A 14,185-nucleotide genomic window follows, 5' to 3' on the forward strand; every position below is an offset into this window, starting at 1 on the left:
TGGGAACAAGAAGAAAAACACATTTTTGACTGGAGGGGGATTTTAAATACTCCGTAAAGTACGTTTCAATTAAATTGAATGTAATTGAATCACATTTTCATTCATGCATTTTTAATTACTTCTACTATTCAGTCTTGCATCCTAGAAAAATGATTATGGCTATGAAGCAGACAGGATGATATAATACTCCACAGACAACTCAGCTGTTCTCACTTCCTGGCTAAACTATCATGTTGAATAGTGTTATTAGCATAGACTGTATAAAAGAAGGTTATTAGACAGAAATTGAAGTTCCTCCTTTTACAACAAGTGGGCGGAGTCTCCCAAAATGCAGCGCCACCATTGGCCTACCCTTCAGACTGCTGCACTGCACACAGGAGGACCGAAGCAAGCTTTCATGCCCGAAAACGAAAGCCTAAGAAGGGACAAACACCTGCGAGTGTTGTGTATGTGTAAATAATGGCGAATACGGTAAGACACCGGCAAACACCTTTTGTAACTAGCGTTTTTTTCACCCAGCACACTTGTTGCATCCTTTCAGTCGGGCTTACTCGGCTGCACAGCATGAGCTCAAACGCTTTAAAAGTTAACAGTGACTATAAATTATCAAGTAGGCCTACGCGACATTGAGACTGACTGAGTAGGTTAGTTGTTGCTTTGGCTGTTTGCGGTTATTATTTAGCCGTAAACAGTGCACATTGACCATGAGACCTTTAAGCTGCAGAAACTTTGACCTACTTAACATATTCATTGATGTTGCTTCATACCAACCAGTATTAACCAGTACAGCACAGACTGCAGGTCAGTGGTGGAAGAAGTTTCAGATGTTTTGCTGTAAAAATACCAATAGAACAATGTAAAATACTCCATTACAAGTAAGAGTCCTGCTGTTAAGTAAAAGCTCAAAAACATTAGCAGCATAAAGTAGTTCAATTATTGAAATAAAGGTGGTTGGTCCCTCTGACTGTTTAATCATTATTAATGACATTATTAGATTATTGATATTGAAGCATCAGTGTGTAAGCAGCATGTTACTGTTGATGCTTTATTATATACTTTATGCACAGTCAGCTAGTTTAGTCCAGTGGTTGACAAACTAGGGGTCTGGCCACTCCAAATGGCCACCAGATAAATCTAGGGAGAGAAAAGAAAAAACAGAGAGGAAAAAAAACAGAGTTCTGATGCACAAATCAGTTTTCATTTTTTGGACTTTTTCTGTAGTCTTTGTTGAAATATTGGAACATTTGAACATTTATTGAAATGAAACCACATATGAAGTTCTGAAGGGGGAAAAAATCACCATTTGGTGGAGCTGTTAACAACTTCTAAACACCTGAAATATGACTCCGACTAGACACTGCTTTTTGTAAGACGTCAAAAGCGGAAAAGGGTGGAAATGACTGGTTTCATCTTGAACAATGTGTTTTAAAAGCTGTGGTCTTCTTCAGACAGATATGTTTTCATCAGTAAACCAGTTAAATGTTTATGTTTAGTTTGGATGGATTACTACAGCAGCTGGCACTGATGGCACTCAAAATAAGTTTTACTTTCTCTTTCTTTCCCCTCACATAGAGTCACAGAGTCACACCCAGGACATTAGCCATGTTTTTGATCTATTTACCACTTTTCTGTTCTGTCTGTCCATGCTTCTGTTCTTTTTAATGTAAGCCTTCGATATAAACATGATTGTGTCCTCCAGTATAGGGAGTCAGGCAGAGCAGGCCTGGAAGATGATAAAGATTTTGTGGATATATTGGAGGAGAGGAGGCGCAGCAGTGATCTCAGCCATGCCTTTAGGACATTTAACCCCCACCCGTTTAAAGGAGCCACCCCTTGCTCCTCGGGTGACCTCAATAAAGCCGTGCTGGAATCCCAGTATCTACGCTACATGACTGAGCAGGTGGGATTTAGTGATTTTTAAAAGATATTCATTAACAGGGAAGTTTCACACAGTATATCAGTCTTTTTGATGCATCCCTCCTCAGATTGCCATGGAGACGGGGTCATCGGTGGAGACGGTGAGAGAAGAGGCTCGTGTGGTTATGGAGGAAATGTCTCAGAACCTGCAGCTGGGTTTTATCAGGCTGATGGGCTACACGCTCAGCAAGGTGTTCAAGAGACTCTTCTCCAGCATCTTTGTCAACATGGAGGGACTCAACTCGGTCAGAACTGACTACTAATCAATACTTTCACAGTACTGTCTGCTACAGTCTAAGCTAAAATGTACTGCTCCCAACTAGTCATTGACCTATTTGTTAAGGCCTCTGATCATGAACACTCTAGATCATGAAGGATCAGGTCGCACAAATATATTTTCTCATTTACCCCTAGTGCTATCTAGCAAAATGTCTGCCTCTCAGGTTCTGTAAAGGACTTTGTTCTTCTTGCTTAAAACGTGCCCTATGCATATTTTGTATTATTGGGCACCCCAGGGTAATGGAGGTAAAATGAATTTTGTTTGTGATACTTAACATGCCAAACGGGTAGTGAGAAAAGGGAAGTGAGAAAAAAGGCATATATTTGTTTCATTTGGGTGAACTGATTTGAGATGGTAAAGACAAAGAAACTAAGATGTATTTCCCTGATATTCTCTTTTTAATACTCTAATCTCCTCCAACATTATATCAGTCTCTTAGATTTGAATATCTCAAATATAAGCAATACCACGTGCACCTCAATGTCTAAACACAATTTTTAAGGCAGATTCGTAGCTAAACCGTGTTTGCCAACGTTTGTCTTAAGGCCTATTAAGTATAGGCTACGTTTGCACCAAAGCAAGACAAGATTAAAACACTTGAGATACTATTTTGTAAAAGCAATTTTGTGCTGTGAGGTTTATTCTCAAGAAAAAAAAAACTTCTTGGAAAGGATACTTTTCCTAGACTGCTACTTATACATACTTATACAGTATTAAATTCTTTTTGTTTTTTTGTTTTGTTTAATCCTAAAACGTCTTTCATGTTTCTGTCCCTTGCAGCTCCAACAGGCCATCCAGGACAGTCCTGTAATCCTGATGCCCAATCACAGGAGTTATGTGGACTTCCTGGTTATCTCCTACATCCTGTTCACATATGACATCCCAGTCCCAGTCATTGCTGCAGGAATTCGCAAGTATCTATTTAGGATCAAACAGCAGAATACTACTAAAAGATCTGTTAATGTACGGCTACCAGTGCTCACTTCTGTCTTTCTCCATCCTCCTCCGCTGTAAAGCTCTTGCAGGAATGAAGATGGTCGGGGAGATTCTGCGTCGCTCTGGAGCTTTCTTTATCCGACGTGCCATCGGCTCAGACAAACTGTACTGGGCAGTGTTGTCAGAATATGTCAAAACTATTGTCAGGGTGAGACATAATGAGCTGGTTTTAGAGTGTTAAAGTAATACTCAGCTATATGACTACCTGTAAAGGGCCCTTCCAACAATTGAATGTGTTTTCTGCAGAGAGGATTTGCTCCTGTGGAGTTTTACGTTGAAGGTTTCCGGAGTCGCACATTGAAGTCTCTGACGCCCAAGTTAGGTGAGTGTGCGCATGTTAGCATTTTGCTTGTGTGTATCCCAGGGTGCCTCTTTGTCAGAAATCTGTTCATTTGGAGCATTGTGTGTAGAGTACTTACAGTTTTTTTTTTTCATATAAGTCTCTGTTTGTGTTTGCTTTCCTGCATCCACATGTATCTGCAGGTATGATGCACATGGTGCTAGAGCCCTTCTTTAAAGGTGAGGTGTATGATGTCACACTGGTGCCCATCAGCATCAGCTACGACCGAGTGCTAGAGGAGTCTCTGCTTGCCCACGAGTTACTGGGAGTCCCCAAGCCCAAAGAAAGCACCATGGTATGTCCCAGTCACATCGCTGACTTCATAATATACTCACAGCATTGTGTCAGCTGCAAACCCAGCAGTGTAAGATACAGTGATGCCAGCAGTGCGTTTTATTCTAAAAAACATTTAATTAAAGATGTTCCAACAGCTTTCAGCATCCACTGAAATGGAAACATGAAGGTGATGATCCATTGGTTTCCAAGATCCATGCTGTTGTGCACAAATAAAACTGATTACTTCCTGCTCATGATTCACTCGTAGCCTCGCTCTTTGTCTGCAGGGTTTGCTGAAGGCTAGCAAAGTCCTGCAGGAAAGTTTTGGCAGCATGCATGTGAACTTTGGCCGTCCCCTGTCAGCCAGACAGCTGTGTCAGGGGAAGATAGACCGTTGCCAGTACAACCTCATACCCAGGTAGAAAATGTCATCATAACTTATGTCAAAACTTTATATAGAGTAGGGATCTTTGGACAACAACTCTACTATGAGAGAAAACATGTTTCGGCTTGCAGCCTTCATCAGGGACACACTGTCATACTTGCCTTTTTTCCTGTCTGCAACACAGGTTTTTGAATTTTAGATACTATGGCTTAGCTGTTTAAAAGTTTGAAGTCCTGTGTACAGTGTATGGATATTGGGAAAAGTGTAAAGCTAAGATTTAAACACACTGCCTAGAATTTGATTCACAGTAATGTGATTAATTACACAAAAAGTGAAAAGTGAATTTCATTAAATGATTTATTACTTTTACATTGACTACACTTTTCATAATAATAAGAAATCTCTGTGTCTCATCCAGCTTTTTCTATGTTTTCACTCCTCCCCTCCTCCTTCACTATACATCCATTCATAGGGATCTCCCTCAGATGCCCACTCCAGAGGTCCAGTCCTGCATTAACTGGCTTGCTCATCTGATTGTACGAATCCAAGAGGAGGGCTCTTACACCAGCCCCTGGTCCCTCATGGCATGCCTTTTGCTCCAGGCGCCAATCACAGACCTGACAGAAGCCGGCCTGCTGTGGGACCAGCTCACAGAGAAAACCCTCGGGCTCAAGAAGCTGGCACTAACCTTCGGGGCTCACCTGAACTGGCCTGGTGGGATTTTACACATTTACTACATAGTATCTTTTTTCTTTAACTAAATTAAGTATAAAGGTAACTGTATCAAGCTTGAGCACATGATCTGAATATTCTGTACTGAAGTTTACTTTCACATCACATTTTTTGACCAGTAGATGGCATTTGCAAATCACGTTTCAAGTCAACCACACAAAGTTAAAGCAAGAAAGTAACTGAGTGGTTGAATCTGTCACGTCTCACCTCAGGATGCTAAATGCTACACCAACCCGCTTTGTAGCAGATCAGACAGATTAGATGAATGTGAGTTGGCACATGCTCTCACATTCACTTAGGAGATCCTCAGTAGACTAATGCACTTTAAGTAACTTCTCCTTGGAGGACCCCTATGAACTGTCTCACTTTCAGCTCTTGTGTGTGTGTGTGGACATACAGACACACAAAAACACACACTCTGTGGCCCTCTTAAACTCAAAACTACTACTACGGTACTCTCATTTTCTCTGACGCTCACACATTCCTCCCACTGTAGGGCAAGTACCTGACTCTGATGTGATGTCATCCACCATGGCTCTTCATCGCTCAGCTGTTCGGCCCAAAGCGGGGCGTATCTACCTGGTTCAGGAGGAAGAGCCTGCGAGGCAGCATCCAGTCACTCCAGAGGAGGGTGTAGTCAGGACAGCGGCAGCGGTGCTGATGTTGGTCTCCTACAGGAATCAGGCGATGCACATTTTTATTCGCCCTGCTCTGCTCGTGACGGCATTACACGTCACTAAGAGCACACAGAGAGGTGAGTGTTAGATACAATGTATTTCTGAACCAACACATAACGCCAATAACTGAAACATGTTTTCATTCCGTTTGCAGATGAGCTCTTCAGCTTCTTCTGCGTCCTACAGGACATCTTCTCCAATGAGTTCCTCTTCATCCCTGGCAACTCGTCTCAGGTAAAGGTCTCATCTGTTAGGGCTCAGCTTCATCCTAGAATCTCAGAACAAAGGTCGTGATTCTTGCCCTGTTAAACAATTAAATCAACAAACTGCTACTTGAGAATGTAAAGTTGGTTATTCTGATTTGTGATTAAGCTGTGACATCTTGTTATTGATACTGTGTTAGTGTCTGTTTCACCATCTCCATCTATCAGGACTTTGAAGAGGCATGCTCTCTCCTGAAGAAATGTGGAGCGGTTCACTTCAGTCAACAGGAAGTGACAGTGTCAGAGACGGAGGCAGGCCTGGAGGTGTTGTCTTTCCTGCGGGCACTTCTACAACCCTTTGTAGACTCTTATCAGGTCTTTTGACTCTTACTCTTCCTCCTCTGATCATGCATTTAGATGAGTCTCAGGTTGTTTGGTGGAAAGAGGGTTCAGCAGGTTCAGTCAGCAACACTTAGTCCTTATTTCTCTTCATAAACTTTTTTGGTTTGATTTGGTGCTTCATTTTAATACACGGTCCGTCATTGATTACATTAAGCACCTGAAACTTGGGTAATTATTTCAAATCCACACACAAAAAAAAATTAAAGTTGTATTAATTTAGTTTCTAAGCTATTGTTAATTTATAGAGAAATTTTCTTGAAAGAACTGCCCTGTTTTATTAAAGCTTGAAAGAAGAAATATATAAAAGCAAGAATCCAGTGAACCTTTTTAAAAATCCATATAATTTAAGATTTAGAGACTTTGTCCTTGATGTTAGTAGAGTTCGTATTAATCTAGTATGTCATGTTCGCTGGCTTGATCAGATGTGTTTTCATCTCCAGGTGATGTTCAGGTACCTCTATGAAGAAGTTCATGTGATCTCTGAGAAAGATTTCCTACCTGCTGTGCGGAGCCTGGCTACAAAGCTCATCCTTTCAGGTAAAACAGGAAAGTGTAAGAAGTGACCTCTTAAGCTTACCCCCCACCCTTTAAACTCTTAACAGCATATCAGCTCTGCATTATCATATCTGCATGTTGCAGGTGAGCTTCACACCTATGAAACCCTCTCATCCGATACGCAAAAGAACGTTTTGTCAGCTCTGCGGAGACTGGAGGCTGTGACAAAGTTGAGGACGTGAGTAATGAGATTAGCCCCTGCAACTCTGTTTGGTTTTAAGCTCATTTTCTTCAGTGATTGAAAAGCTGTCTGTATTGTAAGTCTCTATATCCCCTTATAGGTCTGAGCAGAATGAATACAGTGTTGACAAAGCAGCTGTCAGAAGGATTGGAGACATACTCTGTAAGTCGGTTCACCTCAAACATGAGTTATTATTTTAAGAAAGTTACAGTAAATTCAAATTTCTTCCATTATAAACTATTTATTTGACTTAAATGCTCTCTCCTCTCTCACTGTAGCTGGGAAAATCCCTCCCCAGATGCTCCAGACTACACCTGACGCAAGACTTTAGTCTCTATTGGAACCGATCCATCTCAAGTGTCAGTCCCCGGTCTGGTTTACTCCTACTTCCTTCTGTGCCTTTATGTAGCCTTCAGTAGAACTGCTACACCTTCACTCTGCACTCTGAGCCCTCAGACAAAACACTTGATCCTGGATGCCACCCTGGCTGTGTTACATCATTTGAACATTCGCTACCTCTTTTCACCTCTCATAGAACTAACAGGCAGGGCCAAGATAAAGTTAAAAAGATGGTGAACTGATTCTAACAGTATTAAGATTAAGTTTAATGCTCGTAATCAGTAATCGTAATCAGAAAGACGGTATTTAGATATTTACACAGCCGGCAGGTGATGCCTGTGTTAAGAAACTGAATTATAACTGTATTTTAATCATTAATACAGCCTTAATGTATTTTTAACATTATATCCTAGATTTATTCTTGATTGACAAGACTGCAATAGCTAATTTATTAAATGATTACTGGTATAGAAAGTGCAAATAAATAGTAAACACTAAATTATGTTACTTGATTGTATGGACATTTATATACATGTATACGATATAGATTCATATAACAATGTGAAATACCATAACCCACTACAGATGTGAGGTTTCAGTTGTTTGAGACATTTATTTGAACTTCTTTACATCTCAATAAATGCAAAAGAAATGTAACAAAATGCACCTTTAGATTCTCAATCTTTTTCTCGCTTAAATATAATCGTTTCTCTTATTGTGTTTGTACCATACTTTGAACAACAGTGAGTGAAAACAGAAGGTCAGAGTTCAACCTCCTTTCATCTGGTATTCATCACTCAACACTTTGCCTGCACCTGTAATCCTCAGCAGTTAAAAGAAGGCCTCTTATGTGCCAATTAGCCAGCATACTGTTTTACATGGACAGAGATTATCTATACACAGGTGGCACGTCAACCTTGATGCGTAAAGCGCTGACAGGGTCTTGACAAAACACTGAGATGTATTCCAACACTTTTGAATTTAGCTTTTTCTCGCTCTCTTTGGCTCTGAGTCGCTCTTTGTCCCATCTCTCCTTTTCGCCATTCATTTGGGAGAACAGGTTGATCTGGATGGTGCGCAGCGTGGCCGCCAGGACGTAGAAGCCCCCCTGCAGCATGTGGCAGAAGGCGGCACCCACACTGAGCGCTGCGCCCATCAGGTTGGGCACCGTCTCGCACACCACACACATGCCCTCCAGGAAGTGCAGCGTGCCTTTCCTAGATAGACACTGGCCTTGGTGGAGGTAGCCGTGGGGAGAGGGTCTTTGCTGGGCATTGTTGATCAGGTGCCTTGCGCAGTCGGCGAAGTGGGTGGCTGCTCGGCGCAGCGGGAGCAGGGCCAGGTACAGGTGGCAAGCAGCTTTGGTCAAAGCATGGAAAAGCAGTCGCAGCTCAAGCACAGCATTGCCTGGAGATAAGAGGGTAACGTGTTCAGCTATTAGTCTAATTTAACACTGTGACTAATGTCAGCAACCATTACAAACAGCGTCTGCCACTGGATTAAAGTGTTCATCAGCCATGCGGGTGACTGCGGTCACCTGGGCACGCAGAGCAGGTGGTTGTTGCGAATGTTTACGCGCCCCCCTCAGCACCCATCATTTGATGAAATAACCAATATCACACACTCTTTTCTCTGCAGTAGAGGCTAAAACTTGTATTTCCACCTGTTGCAGTTTCACCTTTGTTAAAATGCTGTTTTGAAACAACCAACAGTCGTTGGTTATGTTTAGTCTTCAAACATAATCAAATAATCTTGTGAAAATACTATAATTATTTTATCACAGTAACATGTTTACATTAAACACACAAGTTAAATTAGGCCTTCTTTAGTTAATTAGTAAAATAATTCACATTTAGTATCTCCTGAGTGGGTGACATGGTCTGCTGCACCAGTGCCAGAGTTTATTCTCTATCTGGGAAACGTGCGTAAAACTGAATCAAAGGCCATCATTTACTGACCTAAGTGTGCCATGAAGCCGACACCTCCCAAATCAGTTCTCTGCAGCGTTGAAAGGAAAGACAATGTATGTTTTAGTTAGGCTACCTTTCAATATATCATTACTGTAAAGATATGTCAAATTTGAGATTAGGCTATACAAATCCGTTCAATCTCACATGATTCGAGAAATAGGATTTTAATTTTAGAGTGTGAATGTATGAAAGCAGCTTCCACCTTTAAAAGCAGTAGACCTGTGCCAAACGGGTTTCTCAAAAGCATCAACATATCTACTAACCATTTGATCTTACCGTCTATAAAGCAGAAAATCCAGAGCAGGGCAATACTCGCTGCCAGCGAAGTCCACCAATCCATGTAGCCTCCCCCCTGTCCTGGACCCTTCGGTGAAAAAGAAAGTGGAGCAGAGAAAATCCCAAATTATGACCGGTCCAAGCCCTGCCCTGTCTTTACGCAGTTAATACCTGAACATTAAGCAGTTGCATTCTCGGCAGGTGTCGGTAGTGTTGCAGCTTCTGCGGAACACCTTGTAAGTGCACCTCAGGTGTCAACAGGCGCATTAAGAGCAAGAGGCTACAACTCTTTAACCTACTGCACCTCGGAGTGTCTCACTGCGAGATACAGCTCTTCAGATACGCACCTTTATTGTTTCCACCTGCAAAAAAGACACATTTGCATCATTTTAGGTGAGGAAAAAAAACACCAAACATACCGTATTTCTCGCTTATGTAATGTGGCATTTTTAAAATTTGCCTTCCGATTAGCTTCTGGTCTATTGGAGACATGATTTATTAGATGTCATTCAAGACTCTCTTAAAGAAACGACTGTTTCTATGCTCAAAGGAGAGGACACCGCAATCTAATTTCCCAACCTGTACAAATAGTATGGATTTATAGGCTACTACCTGGGGTGGATATCCTCAGTGTGTGACCAAGTTTATATAAACACGTGAGTGCCAGATAAGGTCACCTTGCCTAAAATAATGTGCAGTGGCCATCCTTAAAATAAAGAAAAAGTCTACGTGGAATCCCTCCTCTCACGAAGCATTACCCACGATTCATCGACTTATAACTGTGAGAGGCTTGAGAAGATAAACTACAATAATTCACAGTTGCTAAATTAAGCAACATTAGTGGAGGGCTTGGTCACGACACCCAGGTTGCGACCATAGCCCCACTCAACTAATCACCACTGAGAATAAACATTAAAAGGGCTAAATCATTGGACACTTCATTATATCTAAAATATATCCCCATGCACTTTAAAATACTTTAGTCCATATTTTGAAGTTTTATTGTCACAACTTTTTATAAAGGTAAAGTGTCGCGTGCGAAGTCTTGGCTCGCTCGTGTGCCGGTGCCATGGCAACGGTAAACCTCCAGACGGCAGGTAGGACACCTGGGGACAACTCTCCCTCCCTCTCTCTCGGTCTCTCTGTATCTCTCTCTGCAAAACTGAAGCGAGTCTTAAGGGAACACCGAAAGTAAGCAGTCGCCACACAAAAATGTTTTAATGTGATGAACTTCATTCATTGTGGCTCTTTTGTAGGTATACTCGAGTCAACAAAGGTAAGAAAATAACGTTGCTGTGGCGACACCGGATGGTAAATTCAATTTTGAAATGCGCTTATTTGCATGCAACACTCCACTTGCACAGTTTGAAGTGATAGTCTACCACCTGTAGCACTGAATACTTTGATTGTTTGAAATTGATTGCATTATATTTTTGTGCAGTGTTTGTCAAAAGGATAAAACCTAATAAATCCAAATAACTTATTTCCATGGTGGTCCTTTGGGTGTAGGTGTGTGTTTGACTTTGGCAAATATATTTACTGACGAGTCTATTCTCAGTTTATCTCTGATGACCCTAAACGTATTTTCTCTCATGATTCAGGGATGAACCCCAAGAAGAGAGACACTGCCAGCGGTGTGATTACCTTCCACACACCTTTTCATGTCAGCCTGTTGAAATCACAGGTAATAAAATGTGGAACTGGACAGTAGCTAAAAAATATCAATGCAAAACACCACTGACTGTTTAACACATTGCAACATTGAAAGCAGCATTTTAAATGGATAACACCTGCCTACACACACACACACACACACACACACACACACACTTTTTGTCCAGAATACTACTTTGCTTCACTTTTTAAATGTGCTTTATAAATAAAACTTGACTTGACTTGACATTCAAAAAAGATAAATTGACTGCCAGTACTGCCAATCTAGTTATCAAGTTTTTGCAATTAAAGAACAACATATTCAGTGGCATGTACGTGCATATGCAAATGTATATTATTGTGATTTTTGTTGAAGAAAAAGGAGAACTTTTCCTTCACTTTCCCTGCTGTTACTGTAAAGGTTTAGATGTGGCTACAGCTGTATTGTGTTTAGGATTAGAACATTACTCACTCACTCCTCACTGTTCCTCTTCACAACTCTTGCCAACTACTAATTAATCACAGTTTTAATGTCTTGCCAGGCTGTGTCGCTTCATTATATGTACCCTGACCAGCTTGGATAGTTTTCGCAGAGGGGGTTACATTACCTGTCTGCACACTGCTATTCCTTCTCCTCTGTCTGTGTAGTGTCATATCTGAATGTACAATGATAAAATCTCAGGGTCTTAACAAGGATGAGTGGAAAGGTTTCAGATTACTAACTGACAGGTAAAGCAGCCACTGTTCTCCTTTCTTACATGAGGATAAAAGGAGAAAAGTCTTGTGCTGGGCCAGGTACTGTACACAGGGATATTGGGATTATTTTGCACAAAAGAAGCTGAAATCTTTGCTAATGTCATGTCAGACAGTTTCTATAGTGCACTGACATTCACGTGCTACCATATGTGTTGGTGTAACAGTGAGAAGGAACTCAGGTTTCAAGGTAGTGACACGATATGTTGCTGCCCCTTTGTGCTGGCCTCTGTTGCCGTCTGTTCGCCTGTGTGGTCAGTCTGGGAACTCCTGCTGGGATTTAAAAGTTCACTTGGGGCTCTGCACTCAGATCAGCAGTGACACTGTAGCTGCAGCTTTTTTTTTTAAAATGACATTCAAACTTTTTCAGGAGTGCATGGCAGATTTGAAGGACACCCCAGAGAGCAAGAGGAGCCCATCTCAGCCAAGTGTGGGGACGAGAAGCACCAGCAGATGTGTAAGAGCAAGGAAAAGGGATGAGGCCTCCCCCTCTGGGCCTAAGCAGGGTTCCAAACAGGACCGGCTCTCTTACACCACCGTCAGACGACTGCAGGTACTGCACACGACCATTTATCAGCTCCAAGAAAAAGGGGAATTTTCTTACTGCATTTATGATCATGCAGGCAAAGATGGAGGCTGAAAATCAACAGAGGAGGGAAATAATCCAACCTTTAGTGGACACAGAAAATGTTTTTTTGAAGGTAAGATGTTCAGAGAAAATCATATCATCTAACTTATGTTTCCTAGTCTTTAGTAGTATATTTTTTTCCCATGTCCATTTTTTGTCAATTGTGCCCATGCTGGTTGAAATGTGTCTTCATGGAGGAGCTGGAGAGTTTCCTGAATCAACGGGAGGTCGCAGAGCTGAGGAGGAGGGAACTGCTGCACAAGCACTGGACTGAGCGTGTCTGGATGCCCCTGCAGAGGAGAGTGGAGCAATGTGTGTCCAGCTGCACTGCCGAGGAGACCAAGCGGCGGCAGTCTTTATACAGTAACTATCTCCATCACTGCAACTCCAAGGTAAAGCTGCATAGACCTAATTTGGAATGCATTGAATTAACCTCATGCAACTGCTGTATTGTGTGATGTTTGCATCATTAGACTTCACACAAAACTTTCTGTTATCTTGACTGTTACTACAAAACTCACTCTAACCACTGTAATGTATCTCACCTGCAGGGTTTTGTATTTCTAGATACTGGTGATCTAAAGGAGTACAATCCTTTTCTCTATGTCAAAAATAAACACTACTTCAAGGTGATTTTTTTTTTTTGATACTTAAATATTCCACTTGATATATTTTCCACATAAAAGTATTCTGAATGTGTCTGTTACTGACAAAGATTTTCATCACAATCTCCATAGTTCAATACAGCTGAGTTAAAAGATACGTTGTACCTTCAATTACATGAAAAACGGAAGGGAAAGAGAACAGCGCGTTCTTGTGAAGCAGGTATCTGACTATTTTCCTTTTTTTATTTAAATTGAAGGTCTTGTTTGTATGCTCTGCTTGAAGATGTAGCGAATATTTTAGTAGCAGCATTTTCTATTACATTAGCGGAATTATGCTTGTAATGCTTTCTGAAAGAGAAACTTCAATGTCAGGCTCTATACAAATACTTGATGGTCATTTCTCTTCCTGACCTAGGATGTAAGTATACGAGCAGGGAAGTAGAGACGCTACCTCAGAGTGATAGACCCCTTACTGAGTCTGTGATACCTCAGGCCAGCACACTGCCACAAGCCTTGTCTTATTATCTAGTCTCCACATCGAGACAAACTCCACTGCGGGATGAGACTGATGGAAGGAAGTCCAGCAGGTACAAAATACACACTAGCTGATCAATGAAGGGCCACAGAAATGAGCTAATCAGTTAAAATAAGTAGTAAGGTCTTGCAAATGTGTCTCCTCCAGACAGGATACAGTACCACTCCACATACGTGCAACTACCAAACCAGACGGAAGGTGCCATCGGAGCGGCTGCTGGTCCTCCAAATGAGGATGTTCGGCAACTTCAGTCCAACTACATACCAAATAAATTCCATGCTCAGAATACGTCCTGTTAATCCTTTTCATTATCCCCCTCAAATACACACAAACATTATCTTCTACCATTCAAGGCTAAGCAGTCGGAGATAAACAAGCATAAACAACAAAGGAAATAATAGTGTCTAAACTTGAAACAGTGTTATTCTGTAATCCCCCAGGAGAGAATAGTGAAACATTGAGCCATAACAAAGAGTTCACTA

The 14,185-nt window shown here is 41.4% G+C and overlaps 3 protein-coding genes across 4 annotated transcripts; 2 read left to right on the top strand and 1 right to left on the bottom strand.

Moving 5' to 3' along the window:
- The first annotated feature begins 365 nt into the window (after nt 1-365).
- On the top strand, nt 366-7,943 carry gnpat2 (glyceronephosphate O-acyltransferase 2). 2 transcript variants are annotated; one of them, XM_053336561.1, is made up of 16 exons: nt 366-471; nt 1,700-1,900; nt 1,986-2,162; nt 2,978-3,107; nt 3,214-3,341; nt 3,440-3,515; nt 3,677-3,828; nt 4,097-4,227; nt 4,667-4,908; nt 5,423-5,680; nt 5,758-5,837; nt 6,035-6,181; nt 6,649-6,745; nt 6,848-6,941; nt 7,045-7,106; nt 7,223-7,943. In XM_053336561.1, the coding sequence occupies exons 1-16, from the start codon at nt 460-462 to the stop codon at nt 7,273-7,275; spliced, it is 2,040 nt and encodes a 679-aa protein (XP_053192536.1). In that variant the 5' UTR covers nt 366-459; the 3' UTR covers nt 7,276-7,943. The 2 variants fall into 2 exon arrangements, with proteins under 2 accessions (XP_053192536.1, XP_053192537.1); XM_053336562.1 differs by having other exon boundaries at nt 1,705-1,900.
- A 229-nt stretch (nt 7,944-8,172) lies between these two features.
- On the bottom strand, nt 8,173-9,796 carry LOC128376827 (uncharacterized). The gene is made up of 3 exons (XM_053336681.1): nt 9,701-9,796; nt 9,530-9,617; nt 8,173-8,690 (listed from the first exon to the last, which is right to left on the bottom strand). The coding sequence occupies exons 1-3, from the start codon at nt 9,794-9,796 to the stop codon at nt 8,173-8,175; spliced, it is 702 nt and encodes a 233-aa protein (XP_053192656.1).
- A 2,958-nt stretch (nt 9,797-12,754) lies between these two features.
- fam228a (family with sequence similarity 228 member A) lies at nt 12,755-14,002 on the top strand. The gene is made up of 4 exons (XM_053336682.1): nt 12,755-12,955; nt 13,115-13,192; nt 13,661-13,755; nt 13,855-14,002. The coding sequence occupies exons 1-4, from the start codon at nt 12,755-12,757 to the stop codon at nt 14,000-14,002; spliced, it is 522 nt and encodes a 173-aa protein (XP_053192657.1).
- The last annotated feature ends 183 nt before the right edge of the window (nt 14,003-14,185 follow it).

This window comes from Scomber japonicus, chromosome 17, assembly GCF_027409825.1.
Source record: "Scomber japonicus isolate fScoJap1 chromosome 17, fScoJap1.pri, whole genome shotgun sequence".
NCBI lineage: Eukaryota > Metazoa > Chordata > Actinopteri > Scombriformes > Scombridae > Scomber > Scomber japonicus.